The following is a 20,452-nucleotide window of genomic DNA, read 5'->3' as shown; positions in this document are numbered from 1 at the left end:
AAATGTCAAAACGTTAGTTTTTTCCTATGTAACTTTTGAAATATAACTTTATAACTTTATAGTATAGCCTGCTTGTGTTTGTACCAATACTAGCTATGTGTATAGTTCATTTTAGTTTTAATGTTTAAACTGTTTTTAGATAAAAAGATAGATGTTCAGAAAATGGGGAAATGGTATTAATAGCTTGTTTATAACTAATTTATAAACCAATGCACACCCTATACACCTCCTCTGATCTGCTTCGAAGACTATACAGGCTAAATGAGATATCAAGTGATATATTAACATCATTCCAGATGTTGGGTTGTTTTTTTGTTTTTTGTTTGTTTGCTTGTTTTTTTGCATTTTTTTAAACAGGGGGAAAGTTGAAAGAAACAACAATGACGGTCTTAAATTCAAAGCCAATATACTAAAATATTCCATCTGTGGTTTGCAGCAGAGCTCAGGAAGACAAAAGCAAGTGGGATCATTCCCGAAAGCCATGAGAGCCGAGGCAATCCGGCTTTGGTTTGATGTGATATTATAGACAAGTTATATAGTCCAGTATGTGATGAGTAATAATGACTAAGGTGATCAAATTAGTCATCATGGTACATGAAGTACAATTCTGGGCATTGCGCTCTCTGGTGGACACGAGGAGTATCACACTACTGGCTGCACTGACCTTAACTGTGTTGACTTTACGTGTCTGGGAAGTTTCTGCTTCACATCTTTTAGCCACGAGGATAAATTTAGTACCAGAAAGTCTTTGATCTAGTGTGAGCTGGTGTTCCAGGAGCATACATGCTTTAATGCCCTGCTGAACAAAACAATGGAAACCCTCACAGAATTTGTAATGGTTATAATTATATTTAGTTACAGTTACATTTATATAAGGCTCTGGCATATAATGGGAATTGTATTATTTGAATGGATATTGTAATGGTCCCTGTGGGTATCTACTGTTAATTTGTTGCCTTCTATTAGTGGCATATGTCTAGTGGATACCATTAAGGACCAGTAATGGTAATGGTTTTAATGGCTAGCTGATGGTTTGTAATGGTATTTCTAGTGGAAACCATTAGAAATTCTGTGATGGTTTCAATTGTTTGTTTGTTTTCAGCAGGGTGGTAAAACTAGAAAAACCATACATAGCACACATAGAGACCAAAAGTGTTCTTGATCTTCCAACCAAAAACATGAAGTTTGGAAAATGTACTAATGATACATTCATACTTAAATCATATGTTCAAACATAAATATATTAAACATTAACGTTATGTTTGTTCCAGTGTGTGTGGTTCATATAGTTAATGACTTAACTATGTTTTATGACTCAGAGCTAAAAATGGGAAAAGCAGACCGTATAGCAGACAGACCTCTGAGATATACTTTCAAAGAGCACCGCCATATTGTGGCGCTCTGAAATCACGTGGTCCGAGTTCTCGCGAGATTTGGACTGGACTGAACGCCACGTCGGTTAGATAGAAAAGCAGAGAGCAGCTGATGACTTGCAGCCTCTGAGGAAACAGTTTAAATTATATTCATTCAGAAGTATAGATTTATAGGCGCTGCACGCTTCACGCAGGCGGTGAGTATATTATATTATTTAATATTATACAGTAAAAATAAATAAAGCATATCTGTTGTATTGTGCGACACGTAGCTACACTAGCTACACTAGCTGGCCGGCTAGTTTACTTGCACTGGTTTTCCACTGTTTACTCATGAGCAGTGTTTATACATCTGTTTATAAACACATTCATGTATTTCTAATCGTTATTAACAGATATGCCGTGTAAAAAAGGCACTTTAATCTTGCTATAGAGTGCAGATTAGCCTAAAAGGAATGAATGAATGAATGAATGAGTGAAACAAATAGAAAATGTTTTTGTTTTTTTTAAAAGAAGCTCTCTAACAAAGGCTGTATCCCAAATGGAGATCTGCTTTATACATTAAGTACCCTAGATAGGGTTTCACCCAATCTAGTGCACTATACAGTATATACAACAGGAAGTTATTTGGGGTTAATTTCCTGACTTGATGTGTTGTGGTTGAAATAATTTGCCTTTACTCATTATGGAGTGCATGAGATTTCAGATTCGTGCCCTATATAAGGACACTACCTATGGTATGAAATAAGGAAAGGGCATTATATCGAAAGGCAGGAACTGTGGGGTGATAAACTGTACCACTTACTAACTAGAACCAGAATATACATATAATCAGCATTACTATTACCATCCCACAATTTATTATTATTATTAGTATTTTATTCCTCTTACATCACAACAGTTTGCCTTCTGTAAATTATAAACAAACATCTCCTTATGTCAAGAAAACCTCCCAATATCAACAGTTACACAACTGTACACGATTGTAAAGCTGTTCGTGTTCACTGACACGTCTGCCCACTGGCACTACACCATCCACCCTCCCTCCATCTCGAAAGCTCTGGCTTGCTTTGTGAGCTGCATCCTGATTGGTCAGGTGGTAACCAGGGGCATGACGACTCCTCAGCGATATTAAATACCCTGTGTTTTGTTGTTGATTTATAAACGTATTCAGTGCATGATTTTTCCCACCTAAAGTAACTCCACTTTGTGGTAAGTTTATAGTTCCACACCTCGCTTAATTAAACACAGCAGTATTTACCCACTCTGTTAGCTCAGCGCTAGTCACACTAGGTGTCCGTACACATCCTGATCAGGGTTGGAGAGTAAATGGTGTGTTTTCGTTTCCCTCCAGGTGAGATGAGGGCCCTATGTGTGCTGCTGCTGGTGTTTGGTTTAGCAGTGCTGTCATGTGAGCACGGGCACCACCACGGGCACCACCATGACCACCACCACGGGCACCACCATGGGCACCACCACGGACACCACCACGGGCACCACCACGGGCACCACCACGGGCACCACCACGGGCATCATCATGACGACGTAAAGCTGTTTCATGGTGCAAGCAAATGGAGTGCTGAGGCCAATCTGCCTCCTGAGGAGGAGCTTCTGCATGACCACGGGCATGATGATGGCCATGACCACGGGCATGATGATGGCCATGACCACGGGCATGATGATCATGGACATGACCACGACCAAGACCACGGGCATGCCCACGATCACGGACATGACCACGGGCATGCCCACGATCACGGACATGACCACGGGCACGCCCACGATCACGGACAAGACCACGGGCACGCCCACGATCATGGACATGACCGTGGGCACACCCACAATCATGGACATGCCCACGGGCACACCCACAAACCCATGCACAGCCCTGGCAAAGAACGCATGAAGCACGAGTCGCAGGCTGAGAGCCGGGACTCAGTACAGTTGTGGATGCAGGTAAATACTGTGATATCAGATTTCACTCACACTGGAGACTCGATTACACAGTTTTTAAATATGTTTATGTGGAGCGTCCACTGTACACGTCCCTGTGATTGAGCCGTTACTATAGAAACAGTAACATATTAGAATGAGCGCATGAATATAAACCTGCACTACAGTCAGAGCTGCTGTTATAGAAAATTAATCAACACCTTCTGACCAATCAGCATCCATAATTCACTCAGTAATTCGTGTGTAGTGATGGAATAAGTAATTGAAATAATGTACTAAGTGAAAGGACCACGTGTTGCAGTAAGAAGGATCAGCCACCAGAGGTCAGCAGAGAGGCAGGTTTAATGCCACTGTGTACACAATGACGCAGAAATAGTGGAAAGACAATCGTGTACCTCTTAACTGTTTCACATTTGAACTAATTAACATGTCTGGAATTTTTTTAATAGCTTTGCTTCAGTCTAAATGATTTGTGTTTTTCATGAATAATCCATAAAGTGAAAGCCCCCCCCCCCCCCCCCCACACACACACACACACACACACTTCTGTTTAATATGACCTCGTCAGCCAGTCACTTGAAGTCATGCAAGTTGTTCGGTTTTATTTTGTAGGCAGTGGGAGCGACGTTGCTGATCAGTGCTGCGCCCTTCCTCATCCTCTTCCTCATCCCAGTGCAGTCGAACTCGGATCAGCACCAGAACCTACTGAAGATCCTGCTGAGCTTTGCTTCGGGAGGGCTGCTGGGGGACGCCTTCTTGCACCTCATTCCTCACGCGCTGGGTTAGTACACGGGGGGGGACAAATGTTGATGGGGAACAAAAACCAAATCAAATCTGCGGATTATTCTTCTTCCTGCAGGATTAGATTTCTGTACTGTGTGTCTGTAGTAATTCTGTTCGATTCACAGGGGATAAGTAACCACTGTATTAATCACATAAAAGTTCACCTCACTTTAATACAGACTAATTGTTTAGTCCTTCATTATAAGTGTTTGTTGTAGGAGGCGTTGTGTAGACCGTCATTAGTAGGGTAGGTCACGTGACCATAACACATACAGTATACAGTCTGGACCTGTGCTACTAAACTAATAACTTGCATAAAACACCCAGAAGCATCGCTTCTCTGATACGTCCTTCTAAACGGCGTCTATATTTTATTGCTTTGTGCTTTTTAAACTCTGTTTGGGGATGCTAGAAAAGAACGAGCGCTTCCTGGAGGGTCTTTATACTGAGGGGAAAAACCACAAAATCTCTTTTCACACAGAATAACACAATCTTTATCAACATGTCCACTTACAAGGGATATCTATATATCTATCTATCTGTCTATTAGTACATATACTACAGTTATGATGATAACATCCCACCTCCACATGTAAAACTAATACAAACAAGGGTTTAAAAAAATATTTTTCAAAATAAATTTCTTAATTTAAGCAGCAACCCTAGTGTACACACACACACACACACACACACACACACACACTAGTGAGATTAATCTCACTCGGATTGTTTTTTCCGTCTTTCCTCCAATCCAGCGCCTCACTCTCACCATGGAAACGAGGGCCAATCAGCTGCCGCCGAGGAGTCACATGGCCATTCTCATGGTACATTACTGCACTGATATATGGGAAATAATAAACAATACTGATGGAGAAGGAGATCATCTCTAAGTGTGTTTGTGTGTGTGCAGGTGTGGCACACGATCACATGATGTCTGTGGGTCTGTGGGTTCTTGGCGGCATCGTGGCGTTCCTGGTGGTGGAGAAGTTTGTGCGTCTGCTAAAGGGAGGACACTCTCATTCGCACTCGCACGCTCACTCGCACGGTAAAAGTCGCCCGGGAAAATAACGTTCCTTTGGCAGTGCAGACATTTCCAGAACGTGTCTGAATGTTGTATCTTCACAGCTGCTCCGAAATGTAAGGACAGCGACGGGGAGGAGGAGGAGAAGAAGAAGGAAGGAGGGAAGAAAGATCAGAAAAAGGACAAGAAGGTGAAGAAAGTGAAAGAAGAGAGCTCGGGTAAGAGATGCTGTTGCTGTTGATGTTTTGCAATATTTCGATACGTCATCAAGTTCTTCAGATTATGAACATAGAATCTCTCTCTCTCACCTTCTCCCTCCCTCTCTCTTTCTCCCCTTTCTCTCTCTCTCTCTCTCTCTCTCTCTCACCTTCTCCCTCCCTCTCTCTTTCTCCCCTCTCTCGCTCTATCTCTGTAGACATTAAAGTATCGGGTTACCTGAACCTGGCCGCTGATTTCACCCACAACTTCACGGACGGTCTGGCCATCGGTGCCTCATTCCTGGTCAGTCCTGCCGTTGGCGTGGTAACCACCATCACCATCCTCCTGCATGAGGTGCCACATGAGATCGGAGACTTCGCCATCCTCGTCCAGTCAGGATGCACCAAGAAGAAGGTGTGCCGATTCAGTGTTCTGATTAGTCAGCTACAGAGTTAATATTAATAACACAATTATTGTTATTATTAATTTTTGTTCTATTTGTTTATTTATTGATTGATTTATTTAACCAGGCTAGACACATTGAGACAAAAATTTGGGACAGTCGACTGTTTATCACTGTGTAACATCAGCTTTTATTTTAATAACACTTATTATGCGTTTGGACTCTGAGTGAGGACACCAGATGGTTAAGTTTAGCAAGCAGAATTTTCCCCCTTCATCCATTATACATTTCTTCAACTGCACAACTGTACGAGTCATCGTCGCTTTATTTTGCGCTCCATAGTGCACCACGTGTTCTCAATGGGAGACAGGTCAGGACTGCAGCAGGCCATGATAGAATCTGCACTCTCTGTTTACACAGCCATGCGCTTTTAATCCAGGCAGAATGTGGTTTGTCCTGCTCTGGATGGCAGCGTATGCTGCTCCAAAATGTGTACATATCTTTCTGCATTAATGCTGCCCTCACAGATGTGCAAGTTACACCTGCCATGGGCACTGACACGCCCCCATACCATGACAAACGCTGTCTTTTGGACCTGACGCTGATAACAGCTCGGACGGTCCTTTTCCTCTTTGGCCCGGAGAACACTGGACAGAGTTGATGTACGGCTTCTGCTTTGCATAGTAAAGCATCAACCTGCATCTGTGCAGCGGTGAATGCAGCGGTGAATGGTGTCGACTGACATAGGTTTACCAAAGTATTCCCGAGCCATCTCCATTACAGACTCATGATGGTTTTTAAGACCGTTATGTCTGAGGGATCAAAAATTAACGTTAATCTTCAAAAAAAAAAAAAAAAAAAAAAACAATTATGCAGTTGATTCAGTAAAACATCAAATCCCTCGTCTTTATACTTTTTTTGTTTAAATACAAGTCAAAGTACATTTACAAGTCACTCCTCTGTGTTTTTTATTAGCATTTTCCAACTTTTTCGGAACTGGGGTTGTAGAACCCCACAGGAGCAGGAAACAGATTACATAATATAAAAATTATCAAATGTATATACACTTGATTTTTGGACCACGATGCTATAAAATCCAATGGCTGTATTGTGGTCATGTGACCTCTTTCATTATTTTCCACCCATTTTTTTCCCTAGGCCATGTGTCTCCAGCTCCTCACCGCCATCGGCGCGTTAGCCGGCACCGCCTGCTCCCTATTGGCCGAGGGCGTGGGTGCGGCCGCCACCGCCTGGATCCTGCCCTTCACGGCCGGCGGCTTCGTTTACATCGCCACGGTGACAGTGCTGCCGGAGCTGTTGAGTGGCCGCTCGAGCGCGGGTCAGTCGGTGATGGAGGTCGCTGCCATGCTGTTCGGCGTCGGGATGATGGTCATCATCGCCGAGTACGAGTGAGACGCAGCGAGAGACTGAATTCTTTCAAGACTCAGGGGAAGATAAATAGATGTGTAAATGTGTCCATGATGATTACAGCTGAGAGTGAGAGTGAGTGAGTGAGTGAGCGAGCGAATGAGAATTGGAGGCTTTTGTAAGAGAAGTGCACTAAAAGACCGAGCCCTTTCACGTCCCGAACGCACCGACAGCACTGGACATCATAACGTCCTCCCGATCGAGGGACCCATTTACTGTCATCTGAAACCACACACACATTTGCAGTTGCTTTTTTTGATTAATATCCAAATAATGCACAATTTAAAGTTGTTGTTTTTTTTGACAGCAATGTTCTGTGTTGCTTTCTGAAAAGTGGAAAGTCTTGCTGGCTCGTATTAACCATAGATGTCCATATTAGTGCCCTAGATAGGCGACAAAGTGCGCACTACCGCAACCATGTAAGTGTAACGTACAAATTTGCTTTGATTTACATCGTTTTCCAAAAGCAGGTCTTTTTTTAATAAAGATTTTTGTTTTCTTTTTCTGATTTTTAATTTTTTTTAACTTGTAAACCCCGGGGGCCTGGGCTACTGATCCTTGTTCAACAGTGACTTTCCACCAAATTAACTTTATCGAGTCTAATCTAGGAAAATAATGTATGTAAAGTTTCTTTCATGTAACGTTAAGAAGTGTAACATCTGGGACTCGGAGATAACATACCTGCATGTGAAGCATCTCCTTCATGTTAATCTGGTGTTTTGTGCTGGAAAACATATCCACAATTTTAGCTTCGAGTCACTGAGTAGAATGAGCTCTCTAGGTGTCTAATATGGATATTTATCACGTCCAGCTGTTCATTCTGGAGTATTTGGGTTATGCGTGTTGTCCGGATCAAGCCAGCAGATGCAGTAAGACTTAACGAGCATGTTGTAACAGGAGTCTACATCAGCACTTTGACTGGAGAAAGTCTGGCGTTATAGTTTACAAACTTTTTCCACTTTTAGAGCTGGAATGCGTTAGTGATGCTCACAGGAAGGCACGCGCTTTATTTTTTTTCAGCCACTTTGATGTCCGTGTCACTTCCTCTTTTTGTAAAAGTCCTTCGCAGTACCTGAACCGTCTGTTGTGTTTTCACGCATGTGCCGAGAATCAATTCTAAACCGTTTAACAATATTCATATATGGTTATTGTGGACGCTTAAATATTGGCACCTTCTCTCTTTTTCTGTTTGTGTGGATGCGTAATCATGACGATAACTGTCGAAGCCTTTATTCTGGTTGACAAAACTGTCACAAGACTGTATTTAACTACACTACTTTAGAGATTGTATTTTAGCCAACTGAGCTTTCGCTAACTGAGCTAGCATGTTCCATATGCTACCCGTTATGTTGGCTAGCTAACTGACGAAGTGTCCACGATATCATAAATCGTAGAGTTTATATTCGGCACATGCCTACATGTAGTCTGTTGTCTTATTTTTATTACTTTGTTGAGTTTTATTTGTGCTTGACTGTAGTTTCATTCTGTCACAAATGTCTCCAAGTCATTCCCTCCATGTTTCTGTTTTTTTATCGCTATATAAAGTGAACGTAGAGAACACGTCGTTCGTCTTGGTGTTGTTTGTGTGGTACGTGCACTAGAACGGTTTCTGTTTGAGATCCACATTCATGATTGAGAGATTACTTTTGTCACATATACATGAGGATACACACGACGTGAAACGGTGATATTGACACTGTGACTGTAAGTACACAATAAATATGAATGAGAAAAATATAAGAAATTAAACTATTAGAATTTAATGAAACAGGGAATTGAATAAAGACTTTAAAAATAATAGGTGATGATGAGTGGATGGTGGAAGTGAGAAGATTAATCCACGGCAATAAATTTGAAAATGCATCTTTTCCCTCTACATTTTGTTTTCCATTCATGCTGAGACTGCTGGTTGTTGTGTTTCGGTTGTTGTCCAGCGCAAACTCAGCTTTGTGTGAACGTTCCCAACCGGGTGGATTTGAAAACGCTGTTTTCGTGTTGTAGTGTGGACTGAAAAACAGACATTCAATAACAATCCCTGGCATACTTACTCTATGTGCTAAACGTATGTATTCTTTTTGTGAAGATAAAGTACATACTTTTGAGTGTGTAGTAAAATAAGTATACAAGTACTGGGACATACTAACACGTCGTGTAATGGAAGAGAGCGTTGTCGACGTAAACAAAAACTCCTCGTTGCATTTCAGATTTTCGTCGTTCATTATTCTTTACGTCATTTATTTTATACAATTTCATTTACCATTCCCCTGATTTATTTTTACACATCTCATTTACACCTCTCTAAAATGTGTTTTTTGCAGTGCTTCCTGTATAAACAGATCTATTTCACCCACAATGCAAGGGTTCTGATAGTTAGCCGGTCAGGCCTATACTTGGTTGCTGGGTAATATCTGGCACTCAAACACTGTGTGAACAGATAATGGTGGACTCCAGTGAGTTTAAGAGGAAATTCTGTCCCATTTCCGCTATCACTAATATGTTAACCTTGGCCTTGACTTGGTCTCGACCCGCTTAAGAATCATACGTGACTGAATCTCTGCTCAAGTCCTGGTCTTGGACTCGATAGTGGTGGTCTTGACTAGAGCCATAATGTGTGTGAACAGAACATAATCAGTGTGTGTTACTGAACAGCGCCTTTACCGAGTGGAATCTGCTGAATAAGATTGGTGGCTGCTGCTGCTTTCGCTTAAACTTTCTTGCTTGTTCCTCTGCTCGAGCCTCTTTAGAACCTAATACCCAACCAAAAAACCACTGAGGAACCCTTTTTATCTCAGGAGTATAGCGTGTGAGATAATCCACTTAGTGATGAAAACACATACCTATACGACAGTGAGGAAAAACTCCACAAGGAGAGAAAAGGACTGTCAGCTGTGTGCCACTGTTCTCAGATCAGTGTGTGTGTGTGCTGGCTGTACTGATATCCTGCATCTTCAAGCTGAACTTCAGATAGAGTCTAACACTGAGCTGCTTCTGATCCATCTACAATAGAGTTTCAATTCTACACAACGCTGACATTTCTGTCTTTACTCTCTTCACTGTCCTGTTGCTCTTCCTGTAGTTTTTGCTGAAATAAAGCTTTTGGACGTTGTGTGTTCTTTTATTAGAGTTAATAGTGATGATCAGTGTGATGAGAGAGTGTGTTTAGCTGTAGATTCAGTGCTGTGTGTTGTGCTTCAGTGAGTTTGACTGAAGGAAGTTGAACATCTGGTGAAGTTTCTGCTCTATTCTGGGAGATAGAAACACATTCAGCCTGGTTAATGTAAATCTCAGATACACCTCACTGCTCCTCACTGAGTTTCAGCTCCACGGTTATATTTTATATTTAAGCTGTTAGTGTTCTTCCAAGTGTCAAAGTCAATAAAGATTTTATTAAAATAGTTATTTCATCCGTTTGAAAATTATGTTGGTCACAATGACACATTTCCCCCAGGACCCAGTAAGTACTGGTTACTTTGGACACTGAAAGGTTTTTCTATTTAACAGTTATTTTAATTTTAATTCATGTATTAATTATACAGTTGACTGAATTAACTCTAAAGTCACTTCAGGTGTTTGAAAGTGTGTAGGTCTTTCCTGTCCAGTTATAATTAGAGTGTGGTACATTTTACTGTATCACTGAATCCAGCTCTAGAGGCAATAAAAGAACTGAAACTCGTGTGTGAACACAACACACCCCACACCCTCCTAGTCCTGGTAAGTGTGTGCGCGCTGATTTAATGGCAGCTGTCTGTGTACGAGAGGTCATTGTTGTGTGTTTCAGCCACTACCAGCAGGGGGCAGCCCATTTGCCGTCTCAAAATTATAAGACTTCTAATGAGTGATTATGAATGTGAATAAATTTGCACTGAACTATGAATAAAGTAAAATTGTGCTGCTTTGGAGAAAGTGAATTTCTTCTCTTGTATTGTAGCACTGTAGGATTGGCTGTAGATTACTAACTTTGTCACCTCTGCTCTCTAACTGGAGTATTCATTTATTTCCCTCCCAGGTAGACTGTACCAGCAATTCCTTATAGGGAAGGATTGTTTTTCTTCCCAGGACTGATCCGTTATTTTTGTGTGCTATATGTGCAGGTAGAATAATTTTCTCAAGAAAACTTCTGTTGTGTTTGCTGGGACATGGAGCCCTCCCAAATGTAGTCGGGTTCTGATTCTGATGAAGACTCGGGTTGAGCGAGTCAGTTTTGGTTTGGTGGGTTAAGGGGTGTATGGTTTGATTAGCATTACCAGATCTTATTTTTAACATGATCTGCTTTGGACAATAATACATAATACAATAATAATAATACATTTTATTGCTTCTGATCTTGTGTTTGTTTTAATTATTATTTGGAGGAAAACCATAAATCATGTTATAGCTGAAGGCCTTTCATCTCCTGACTGGAATCCCTGTGAAAACTTAGATATTGTGAGACCTCGTAACATTGGGGAATTGTAAACGATGTGGCAAGAATGATAGCCGAAATGCTGCAAAAAGCAAATTATTTGTTATTGTAGATGTTTTGAAGCTGAAACTGCCAATAACTGCTTTAAATAAAGTATCAATGTGGTTAATTTGTGGTGTCTGAAAATGTTTTTCTTTTTCCCCCTTCATCAATTTAATTTTTTAAACACATGATTTAGGGGGAAAAAAAGCTCATGAGTTCTTATATTAAGTACAAAGTCAAAACATAGTATCGTGTAAATATGAAGGTGATGTAAGTATTGGAAATGTATTAAATAGCAAAAACAAAAGTGTCTGGATACTTATTTCCCTTCTCACTGTACCCAAACATAAGTGGGGAAAGATGCCTAAAGATGGTAAATGAGTTGAATATAATATAACACTACTTTTATGGTAGAGGATGTTGTTGTGACTCACCCCATGCCATCTTGAAACTCAGGCCTCAGTATACAAAAGAGCTGAGTAAACTGAGCAAACCACAATCAATACCCAAGAGTTCAAACCCAAGTACAGAACATATAATGGGGAGGAACAGAAACTTCCAAAAAGGGAAATAAGTAATAATCTCAGGCCAACACACTCTACACTGGTTATGGAGAAAAGTAACAAGCTGAAAAAGCACTCTCCTAAATCAGGAGTTGAGATACTGAGAATGATAACAAAGACAAGGATAAACTAAAGGAATAAACTTGACTGTCAGGGGAGAAACCACTGACTGCTCACTACAGAGAACTAAACAGGAAATAAAAGACTCAAGACGGTGATTAGGGTGATATGGTGAAGTCAACTCAGCGCAAAGGAATGGCCTAAAGTTCAGCTCCAGGTTTCAATATACAGCTACAAACATGCGCATGCACGGTGAACTCAAGAACTCAAGTGTGTTGAGCGACTTGTAAGCAGCCCATAAATAGACCAGTCACAGGTGGAGCTGGGTGCCACTAATTACGAAGAGGCAGCTCTCTGTCTCCATCTGGTGGTAGGCCGGGGCCATGTTGATGCCTCTTACAATATACAGTAATAACAGCATCTTTACAGAGTTGAATTTGCTGAGTATGCTTGGCTTGTCTCATGTCTCATATGTTTGTCTCAAGTGTTCTTGATTGTTCCTGTGGGTGAACCTCTGAGCCAAAGAACCAGTGAGGAACCCTTTTTTTCTCAGGAATGTAGCGAGTGAAATAATCCACCTCCTGATGAAAACACGTACCTGTGTCACAGTGAGGAAAAAAAATCACCAAAGAGAGAAAAGGACACTGTAGTGATGTGTACTTGATGATGTTTTGTGTGTGTGTGTGTGTGTGTGTGTGTGTGTGTGTTGACTGTACTGACAGATGAATAAAGTGGACTCCTCTGACAGATGTGTGTGTGTGTGTGTGCATTAGTGAGTTAGTGTGTGTGTGTTTTCTCTCATCCACATTGTGTGTCATTGTGCTGTATCACATCCTCCCTCTCAGCACCTGCAGTCGCTCCCAGCTGCAGCAGAGCTTCTCTGTGCACTTTCACTGACCGAGGTTTTTGTACGGCGCTCTAACACTGTGTGAACACTCCACCACTATGGTAACTCTGACAGTAGTAATCTCCTGCATCTTCAGCCTGGACTCCACTGATGGTCAGAGTGAAGTCAGTCTTAGATCCACTGCCGCTGAAACGAGCTGGAGTGCCTGAGAACAGGTGACTCACATAGTGCACTAGGAGTTTAGGAGCTTCTCCAGGTTTCTGAAGGTACCAGGCTAGACAGTCATATGATACACCAGTTGGCCCACAGTCATGATAAACAGCAGTGCTGAATCTACAGTTGATGGTGACTGTGTTTCCTGGAACAACAGTTTCCACTGAAGGAGTCTGAGTCACAGTCACCTGACCTCTGGATCCTGAAGAGAAACATAGATTGTGTTTATTTGTTGTAAAGTGGTGTAGAATTAGTATGAGATGAAGTGTGTGAGGCTGTGAGTTGATGTTAAACTCTCACCTTGAGTCCAGAGGGCCAGTGTGCAGATGAAGACGCGGATCAAAGTCATGGTTGCTGTGGGTGAAGTTATGGAGCTGCAGCTCTCAGTCATGAAGTGTTAAAGTCACAGGGCTATAAACACTCGCAGAGCACTGAAGCATGGACTGCTGATGCAAAGTGTGTGTGTGTGTGTGTGTGAGTGTGTATGTTTGTGTGTGTGTGTTTGTGTGTGTGTGTGTGTGTGTGTGCACTACAGTGTGACGGAGGTTTTTGTACGATGGTTTCATTAGAATATATCACTGTGGAGGACTTTTGGTGGAGGCTCCAAACTCGTTGTGAAAAGTAAGTAAAAGTTTATTCTCTTCATCAGTTACTTTATACACGAACAAACTTCAGATAAACTGCATGATTAAATGAAGTGAAATGTTTGTCAGTTGAGGATTTTAAATTGTTTCAGCATCATAAAGGATCCATAATAAATGTGTATGAACATTCAGTAAACATACAGAAACTAACCCAGGTCAGTGTTTCATACATTGTAAAGTTGTTCTCTAGTATAGCTCTAATAACCTTAATATTTGTTGTGCTGATACTCTTTCTACTGGAACGTGTTTGTGCTGCTGCAGAGATTCCAGTTTTGTCTCTGTTGGAGTTTAGAGTGTTTCCAGAATAAACTGTTATACTGAATGTTTCAGTATTGGAACACGGTTTTAGATGCAGTTACTGAATAGTAGTGGGTGAAACACAAAATCGGACAGAAAACGGATTATGGTGTGCATTTAAAGTTAACTAAGCTGTAACTCCTTTTGTCACTGTATAAAGTTATAAATAATTCATTTTCTCGGGTTTTGTTTCTCCTCTCCAGCCGGTCCCACGGTGAAGCCCTCCGTGTCTCTGCTCCCTCCGTCTCCTCTGCAGCTGTCTGAGGGATCGGCCTCGCTGCTCTGCCTGCTGTCTGGCTACTCTCCACAGGGGGCGCTGGTGAGCTGGACAGTGGATGGCTCAGAGGTGAAGGACGGGGTTCTGACCAGCTCAGAAGAACAGAAGAAGGACGGGTACACACGCAGCAGCACCCTGACCCTCAGCAAAGACCTCTGGGAAAAGGGGGAGGAGTTTGTCTGTACAGTCTCCCATGACTGCGGCTATCATCCGGTCACGTTCAGAAAGAGTCAGTGTGAAGTCTAACAGCTCCAAGATAGAGTCTAACACTGAGCTGCTTCTGATCCATCTACAATAGAGTTTCAATTCTACACAACGCTGACATTTCTGTCTTTACTCTCTTCACTGTCCTGTTGCTCTTCCTGTAGTTTTTGCTGAAATAAAGCTGAGTTTTGGACCTTGTGTGTTCTTTTATTAGAGTTAATAGTGATGATCAGTGTGATGAGAGTGTGGGATTAGCTGTAGATTCAGTGCTGTGTGTTGTGCTTCAGTGAGTTTGACTGAAGGAAGTTGAACATCTGGTGAAGTTTCTGCTCTATTCTGGGAGAAATGAAACTATTCAGTCCTGTTAATGCAAATCACTGCTCTCTCTCTCTCTCTCTCTCTCTCTCTCTCTGTCTAAATGGTAAATGGTGCACTTATATAGCGCTTTTATCCAAAGCTTTTATCCTTACACTGTGTCTCATTCACCCATTCACACACACACACTCACACACCAATGGTAGCAGAGCTGCCATGCAAGGCACTAACTTGCCATCGGGAGCAACTTGGGGTTCAGTGTCTTGCCTGAGGACACTTTGGCATGTGGAGTGTGGGCCGGGAATGAAACCGCCTATGCTACTGTGGCAGTGTAAGTGATTTGGCTATCCTATTGGCTCTGCCCGGGGTATGGCTTCAGCAGACCAATAAGGTGGGAGCTACCCGATTATTTAAGGACCCTTATTTGGTAGGGGCATAGGTGTCTTGGTGAATCTGAGTTCCTCGCTCCCCTGGCATTTCCATTTCCCATTTCTGTTCAGGCTTTGCTCACGGCGTAATGAGGTGAACATCTCAAGGCTAATTTGTTTATTTATAGTGTTAGAGCAGCGATGGTGGTGCATGCATTGTGGCGAGTTGGTGCCGGAGGTCGCGTCCAGTGATCACACCATTTAGTCGGTGGAGAATTATATGTACAGTATCTCACAAAAGTGAGTACACCCCTCACATTTTTGTAAATAAATTTGATTATATCTTTTCATGTGACAACACTGAAGAAATGACACTTTGCTACAATGTAAAGTAGTGAGTGTACAGCTTGTGTAAAGGTGTAAATTTGCTGTCCCCTCAAAATAACTCAACACACAGACATTAATGTAGAAACTGCTGGCAACAAAAGTGAGTACACCCCTAAGTGAAAATGTCCAAATTGGGCCCAATTAGCCATTTTCCTTCCCCGGTGTCATGTGACTTGTTAGTGTTACAAGGTCTCAAGTGTGAATGGGAAGCGGGTGTGTTAAATTTGGTGTCATCGCTCTCACACTCCCTCATACTGGTCACTGGAAGTTCAACATGGCACCTCATGGCAAAGAACTCTCTGAGGATCTGAAAAAAAGAGTTGCTGCTCTACATAAAGATGGCCTAGGCTATAAGAAGATTGCCAAGACTCTGACACTGAGCTGCAGCATGGTGGCCAAGACCATACAGCGGTTTAACAGGACAGGTTCCACTCAAAACAGGCCTCGCCATGGTGAACCAAAGAAGTTGAGTGCACGTGCTCAGCGTCATATCCAGAGGTTGTCTTTGGGAAATTGACGTATGAGTGCTGCCAGCATTGCTGCAGAGGTTGAAGGTGTGGGGGGTCAGCCGGTCAGTGCTCAGACCATACGCCGCACACTGCATCAAATCGGTCTGCATGACTGTCGTCCCAGAAGGAAGCCTCTTTTAAAGATGATGCACAAGAAAGCCCACAGTTTGCTGAAGACAAGCAGACTAAGGACATGGATTACTGGAACCATGTCCTGTGGTCTGATGAGACCAATATAAACTTATTTGGTTCAGATGGTGTCAAGCGTGTGTGGCGGCAACAAGGCGAGGAGTACAAAGACAAGTGTGTCTTGCCTACAGTCAAGCATGGTGGTGGGAGTGTCATGGTCTGGGGCTGCATGAGTGCTGCTGGCACTGGGGAGCCACACTTCACTGAGGGAACCATGAATGCCAACATGTACTGTGACATACTGAAGCAGAGGATGATCCCTCCCTTCAGAGACTGGGCCGTAGGGCAGTATTCCAGCATGACAACAACCACTGCCTTGCTAAAGAAGCTGAGGGTGAAGGTGATGGACTGGCCAAGCATGTCTCCAGACCTAAACCCTATTGAGAATCTGTGGGGCATCCTCAAACGGAAGGTGGAGGAGCACAAGGTCTCTAACATCCACCAGCTACGTGATGTCATCATGGAGGAGTGGAAGAGGACTCCAGTGGAACCTGTGAAGCTCTGGTGAACTCCATGCCCAAGAGGGTTAAGGCAGTGCTGGAAAATAATGGTGGCCAAACAAAATATTGACACTTTGGGCCCAATTTGGACATTTTCACTTAGGGGTGTACTCACTTTTGTTGCCAGCGGTTTAGACATTAATGGCTGTGTGTTGAGTTATTTTGAGGCGACAGCTAATTTACACTGTTACACAAGCTGTACACTCACTACTTTACATTGTAGCAAAGTGTCATTTCTTCAGTGTTGTCACATGAAAAGATATAATCAAATATTTACAAAAATATGTGGGGTGTACTCACTTTTGTGAGATACTGTAGTTCCTGTTTATGTATCCATGATTGCTTAAGTCCTAGTTACAGCTGGTTTCTGGTTTTGTCCTGAGCTTTTCTGTTTTGCAGGCTATGGTATTGCAGGCTACAAGTATTTCAAACACTTGAGAGGTAACAGAGTATTGACTGTGCCTGCATCGTAGATTTGCTCAGTGGACTTTTCTCTGGATTAGAATAAGCTAGAATTAGTTTCAGACACAGTTTGAGGAAAAGAAAGAACAAGAGGTGAATGATTTTACAAAATGCAGGAAGATTGAGAGGTTTTCAAATGCATAAGCACACTCATATTCACTCACGATGAAAACCTTCCATCACTGCTAAGCAAAGAGAAATACATGTTATGGCACACTGGTGCATGCATGCATGTGTGTCAGGATTTACGTACATGTTTGTGGGTGCATGCTGTACAGAAAGATACGCTGTATGGCCCAAAGTATGTGCACGCCTGACCATCACACTCATATGTGCTTTATCCACAAACTATTGACAGCGCAAGTCGAACCTGAATTATCCCTCCACACTGCCTGTTAAAAAAACGTCTTCTGTTGGCTTGAAAACCTATCTGGTTTGATAATATGCACAATGTGAGATTTTAGAAAAGAAAATCTGGTTTGCATTTAAACATCATCAAAGACCTGCTACATTTACAGTGTCGTACTTCCTGGAATGACGTCATATAAGATGTCGGAGTCACGTGTCTCAGTTGGAGGTCCTGATTGGTTGATCACAGTAGGGACTCCCAATGCTTGAATGTCATGTTGCATTCTGGGTATTGTAGCGTTTGGGTGAAAAACATAATAAAATCATGAATTCTGTTAAACCATGGACAGTAAGTGATGCAGTCCCATGCAACAGAATACTACATACCATACCAAATGATATAATAAATTCTAGTTTTATTTCAGACGTCTTCTTTAATATTAACCTTGAGCACTCCGGCACAATAAAATACACTTTTAACATAACACATATGACATCTTACTTAAGGGAAGATTTAAAAAATGATATTTAGATCAAAATAACAGATTTTATGAAGACAACCTGATAACAAAGTAGACAAACTGTCGGTGTGTGTGATAAATGTAATAGTCATGTTTGTCTCCAATGCGGTTTACCTGCTGCACAATGATCACTATAGCAACGTAGCATTATTCATGGTTTTGACTTTGAATTAACATGCACACCTTTTATCAGTGATACATAGCTCTGGAATTCACAGTACTAAAGAAATATACATATTGAAATTAATAACCAGTATTAAAATAATAATCCATATTTCACCTTCCTGGGCGAATATGTTCCATTTCAGAACAGAACAGCACTCTCACTGTGAGTCAGGGATTTTAGGATTTACAGTCCAGTACAGTGTTGGTAATGTTTAAGATCAGGACTAGTCACTAAGAGAGATCATTTTAGCTGTGAATTAGACTGAAATGTCTTTCTGAGTTCCTCATTGCATCATTATAGTTAACGGTGGCTGAAGGAACATCATCCAACAACAGGAGATTAACGTGGATGAATTGGAAGGGCAGTGACTGGGCCGGGCCATGAGTTACTGGGTATAGCTTAGACGTTACATGTGCTTCTGATACAATTATTAAACTTGAGATGTGAGAAGATATAAAACATCATTGTTTTGGTTAGCATTCCACATGATAGATGATACCCAGATTAACATAAAAATCCCAGAATGGCTGTTAGAAATGGACTGTTAGCAGATCATGTTTCAGGAGTGGGTTATAGACAAGCTGTTTCTAACTCCTCTGATATGGAAACAGTCAAGATTGTGTACGTGTAGGACTTTATGTGGTTTAGATTAGTGTGTATGTGTGTGTGTGTGTGTGTGCTCACTGTACTGATCTCCTGCATCTTCAAGCTGGACTTCATTGAGTTTAAGATGAAATTCTATCTCATATCCACTATCACTAATATGATCAGTTAAAACTGATCCACAGCTGAGGAAGGTGGACTCCTCTCACAGATGTGTGTGTGCATTGGTGAGTTAGTGTGTGTGTGCTTTCTCTCGTCCACAGTGTGTGTCATTGTGCTGTATCACTTCCTCCCCCTCAGCACCTGCAGTCGCTCCCAGCTGCAGCAGAGCTTCTCTGTGCACTTTCACTGACCGAGGTTTTTGTACGGCGCTCTAACGCTGTGTGAACACATCACCACTATGGTAACTCTGACAGTAGTAATCTCCTGCATCTTCAGCCTGGACTCCACTGATGGTCAGAGTGAAGTCAGTCTTAGATCCACTGCCGCTGAAACGAGTTGGAGTGCCTGAGAACAGGTGACTCACATAGTGCACTAGGAGTTTAGGAGCTTCTCCAGGTTTCTGAAGGTACCAGGCTAGACAGTCATATGATACACCAGTTGGCCCACAGTCATGATAAACAGCAGTGCTGAATCTACAGTTGATGGTGACTGTGTTTCCTGGAACAACAGTTTGCACTGAAGGAGTCTGAGTCACAGTCACCTGACCTCTGGATCCTGAAGAGAAACATAGATTGTGTTTATTTGTTGTAAAGTGGTGTAGAATTAGTATGAGATGAAGTGTGTGAGGCTGTGAGTTGATGTTCAACTCTCACCTTGAGTCCAGAGGGCCAGTGTGCAGATGAAGACGCGGATCAAAGTCATGGTTGCTGTGGGTGAAGTTATGGAGCTGCAGCTCTCAGTCATGAAGTGTTAAAGTCACAGGGCTATAAACACTCGCAGAGCACTGAAGCATGGACTGCTGATGCAAAGTGTGTGTGTGTGTGTGTTCCAAGATAGAGTCTAACACTGAGCTCCTTCTGATCCATCTACAATAGAGTTTCAATTCTACACAACGCTGACATTTCTGTCTTTACTCTCTTCACTGTCCTGTTGCTCTTCCTGTAGTTTTTGCTGAAATAAAGTTGAGTTTTGGACGTTGTGTGTTCTTTTATTAGAGTTAATAGTGATGATCAGTGTGATGAGAGTGTGGGATTAGCTGTAGATTCAGTGCTGTGTGTTGTGCTTCAGTGAGTTTGACTGAAGGAAGTTGAACATCTGGTGAAGATTCTGCTCTATTCTGGGAGAAATGAAACTATTCAGTCCTGTTAATGCAAATCACCTCTCTCTCTCTCTCTCTCTCTCTCTCTCTCTAAATGGTAAATGGTCTGTACTTA

General features: G+C 42.0%; 1 protein-coding gene and 3 gene segments (V, D, J or C); 2 read left to right on the top strand and 2 right to left on the bottom strand.

Annotated features, from left to right (window-relative positions):
- The first annotated feature begins 1,419 nt into the window (after window positions 1-1,419).
- slc39a7 (solute carrier family 39 member 7) lies at window positions 1,420-8,719 on the top strand. 2 transcript variants are annotated; one of them, XM_053685828.1, is made up of 9 exons: window positions 1,420-1,570; window positions 2,728-2,854; window positions 2,891-3,329; window positions 3,939-4,107; window positions 4,865-4,933; window positions 5,020-5,154; window positions 5,235-5,348; window positions 5,546-5,742; window positions 6,890-8,719. In XM_053685828.1, exons 2-9 carry the CDS (start codon window positions 2,733-2,735, stop codon window positions 7,142-7,144), a joined length of 1,500 nt encoding a protein of 499 aa, XP_053541803.1. In that variant the 5' UTR covers window positions 1,420-1,570; window positions 2,728-2,732; the 3' UTR covers window positions 7,145-8,719. The 2 variants fall into 2 exon arrangements, with proteins under 2 accessions (XP_053541803.1, XP_017340695.2); XM_017485206.3 differs by having other exon boundaries at window positions 2,728-3,329.
- A 2,761-nt stretch (window positions 8,720-11,480) lies between these two features.
- On the bottom strand, window positions 11,481-13,677 carry LOC108274874 (immunoglobulin kappa variable 6-21-like). The segment is given in 2 exon segments: window positions 11,481-13,488; window positions 13,587-13,677. Coding segments are annotated over 2 exon segments (435 nt in total).
- A 165-nt stretch (window positions 13,678-13,842) lies between these two features.
- LOC124628913 (immunoglobulin kappa constant-like) lies at window positions 13,843-14,750 on the top strand. The segment is given in 2 exon segments: window positions 13,843-13,900; window positions 14,431-14,750. Coding segments are annotated over 2 exon segments (378 nt in total).
- Window positions 14,751-18,219: 3,469 nt separating this feature from the next.
- LOC108274875 (immunoglobulin kappa variable 6-21-like) lies at window positions 18,220-19,988 on the bottom strand. The segment is given in 2 exon segments: window positions 18,220-19,793; window positions 19,892-19,988. Coding segments are annotated over 2 exon segments (435 nt in total).
- Between the last annotated feature and the right edge of the window lie 464 nt (window positions 19,989-20,452).

Source organism: Ictalurus punctatus, chromosome 14 (assembly GCF_001660625.3).
Source record: "Ictalurus punctatus breed USDA103 chromosome 14, Coco_2.0, whole genome shotgun sequence".
NCBI classification, from domain to species: Eukaryota; Metazoa; Chordata; class Actinopteri; order Siluriformes; family Ictaluridae; genus Ictalurus; species Ictalurus punctatus.
The sequence above is the reverse complement of the archived record's forward strand: the minus strand, read 5'-3'. Positions and strand labels throughout refer to the sequence as shown.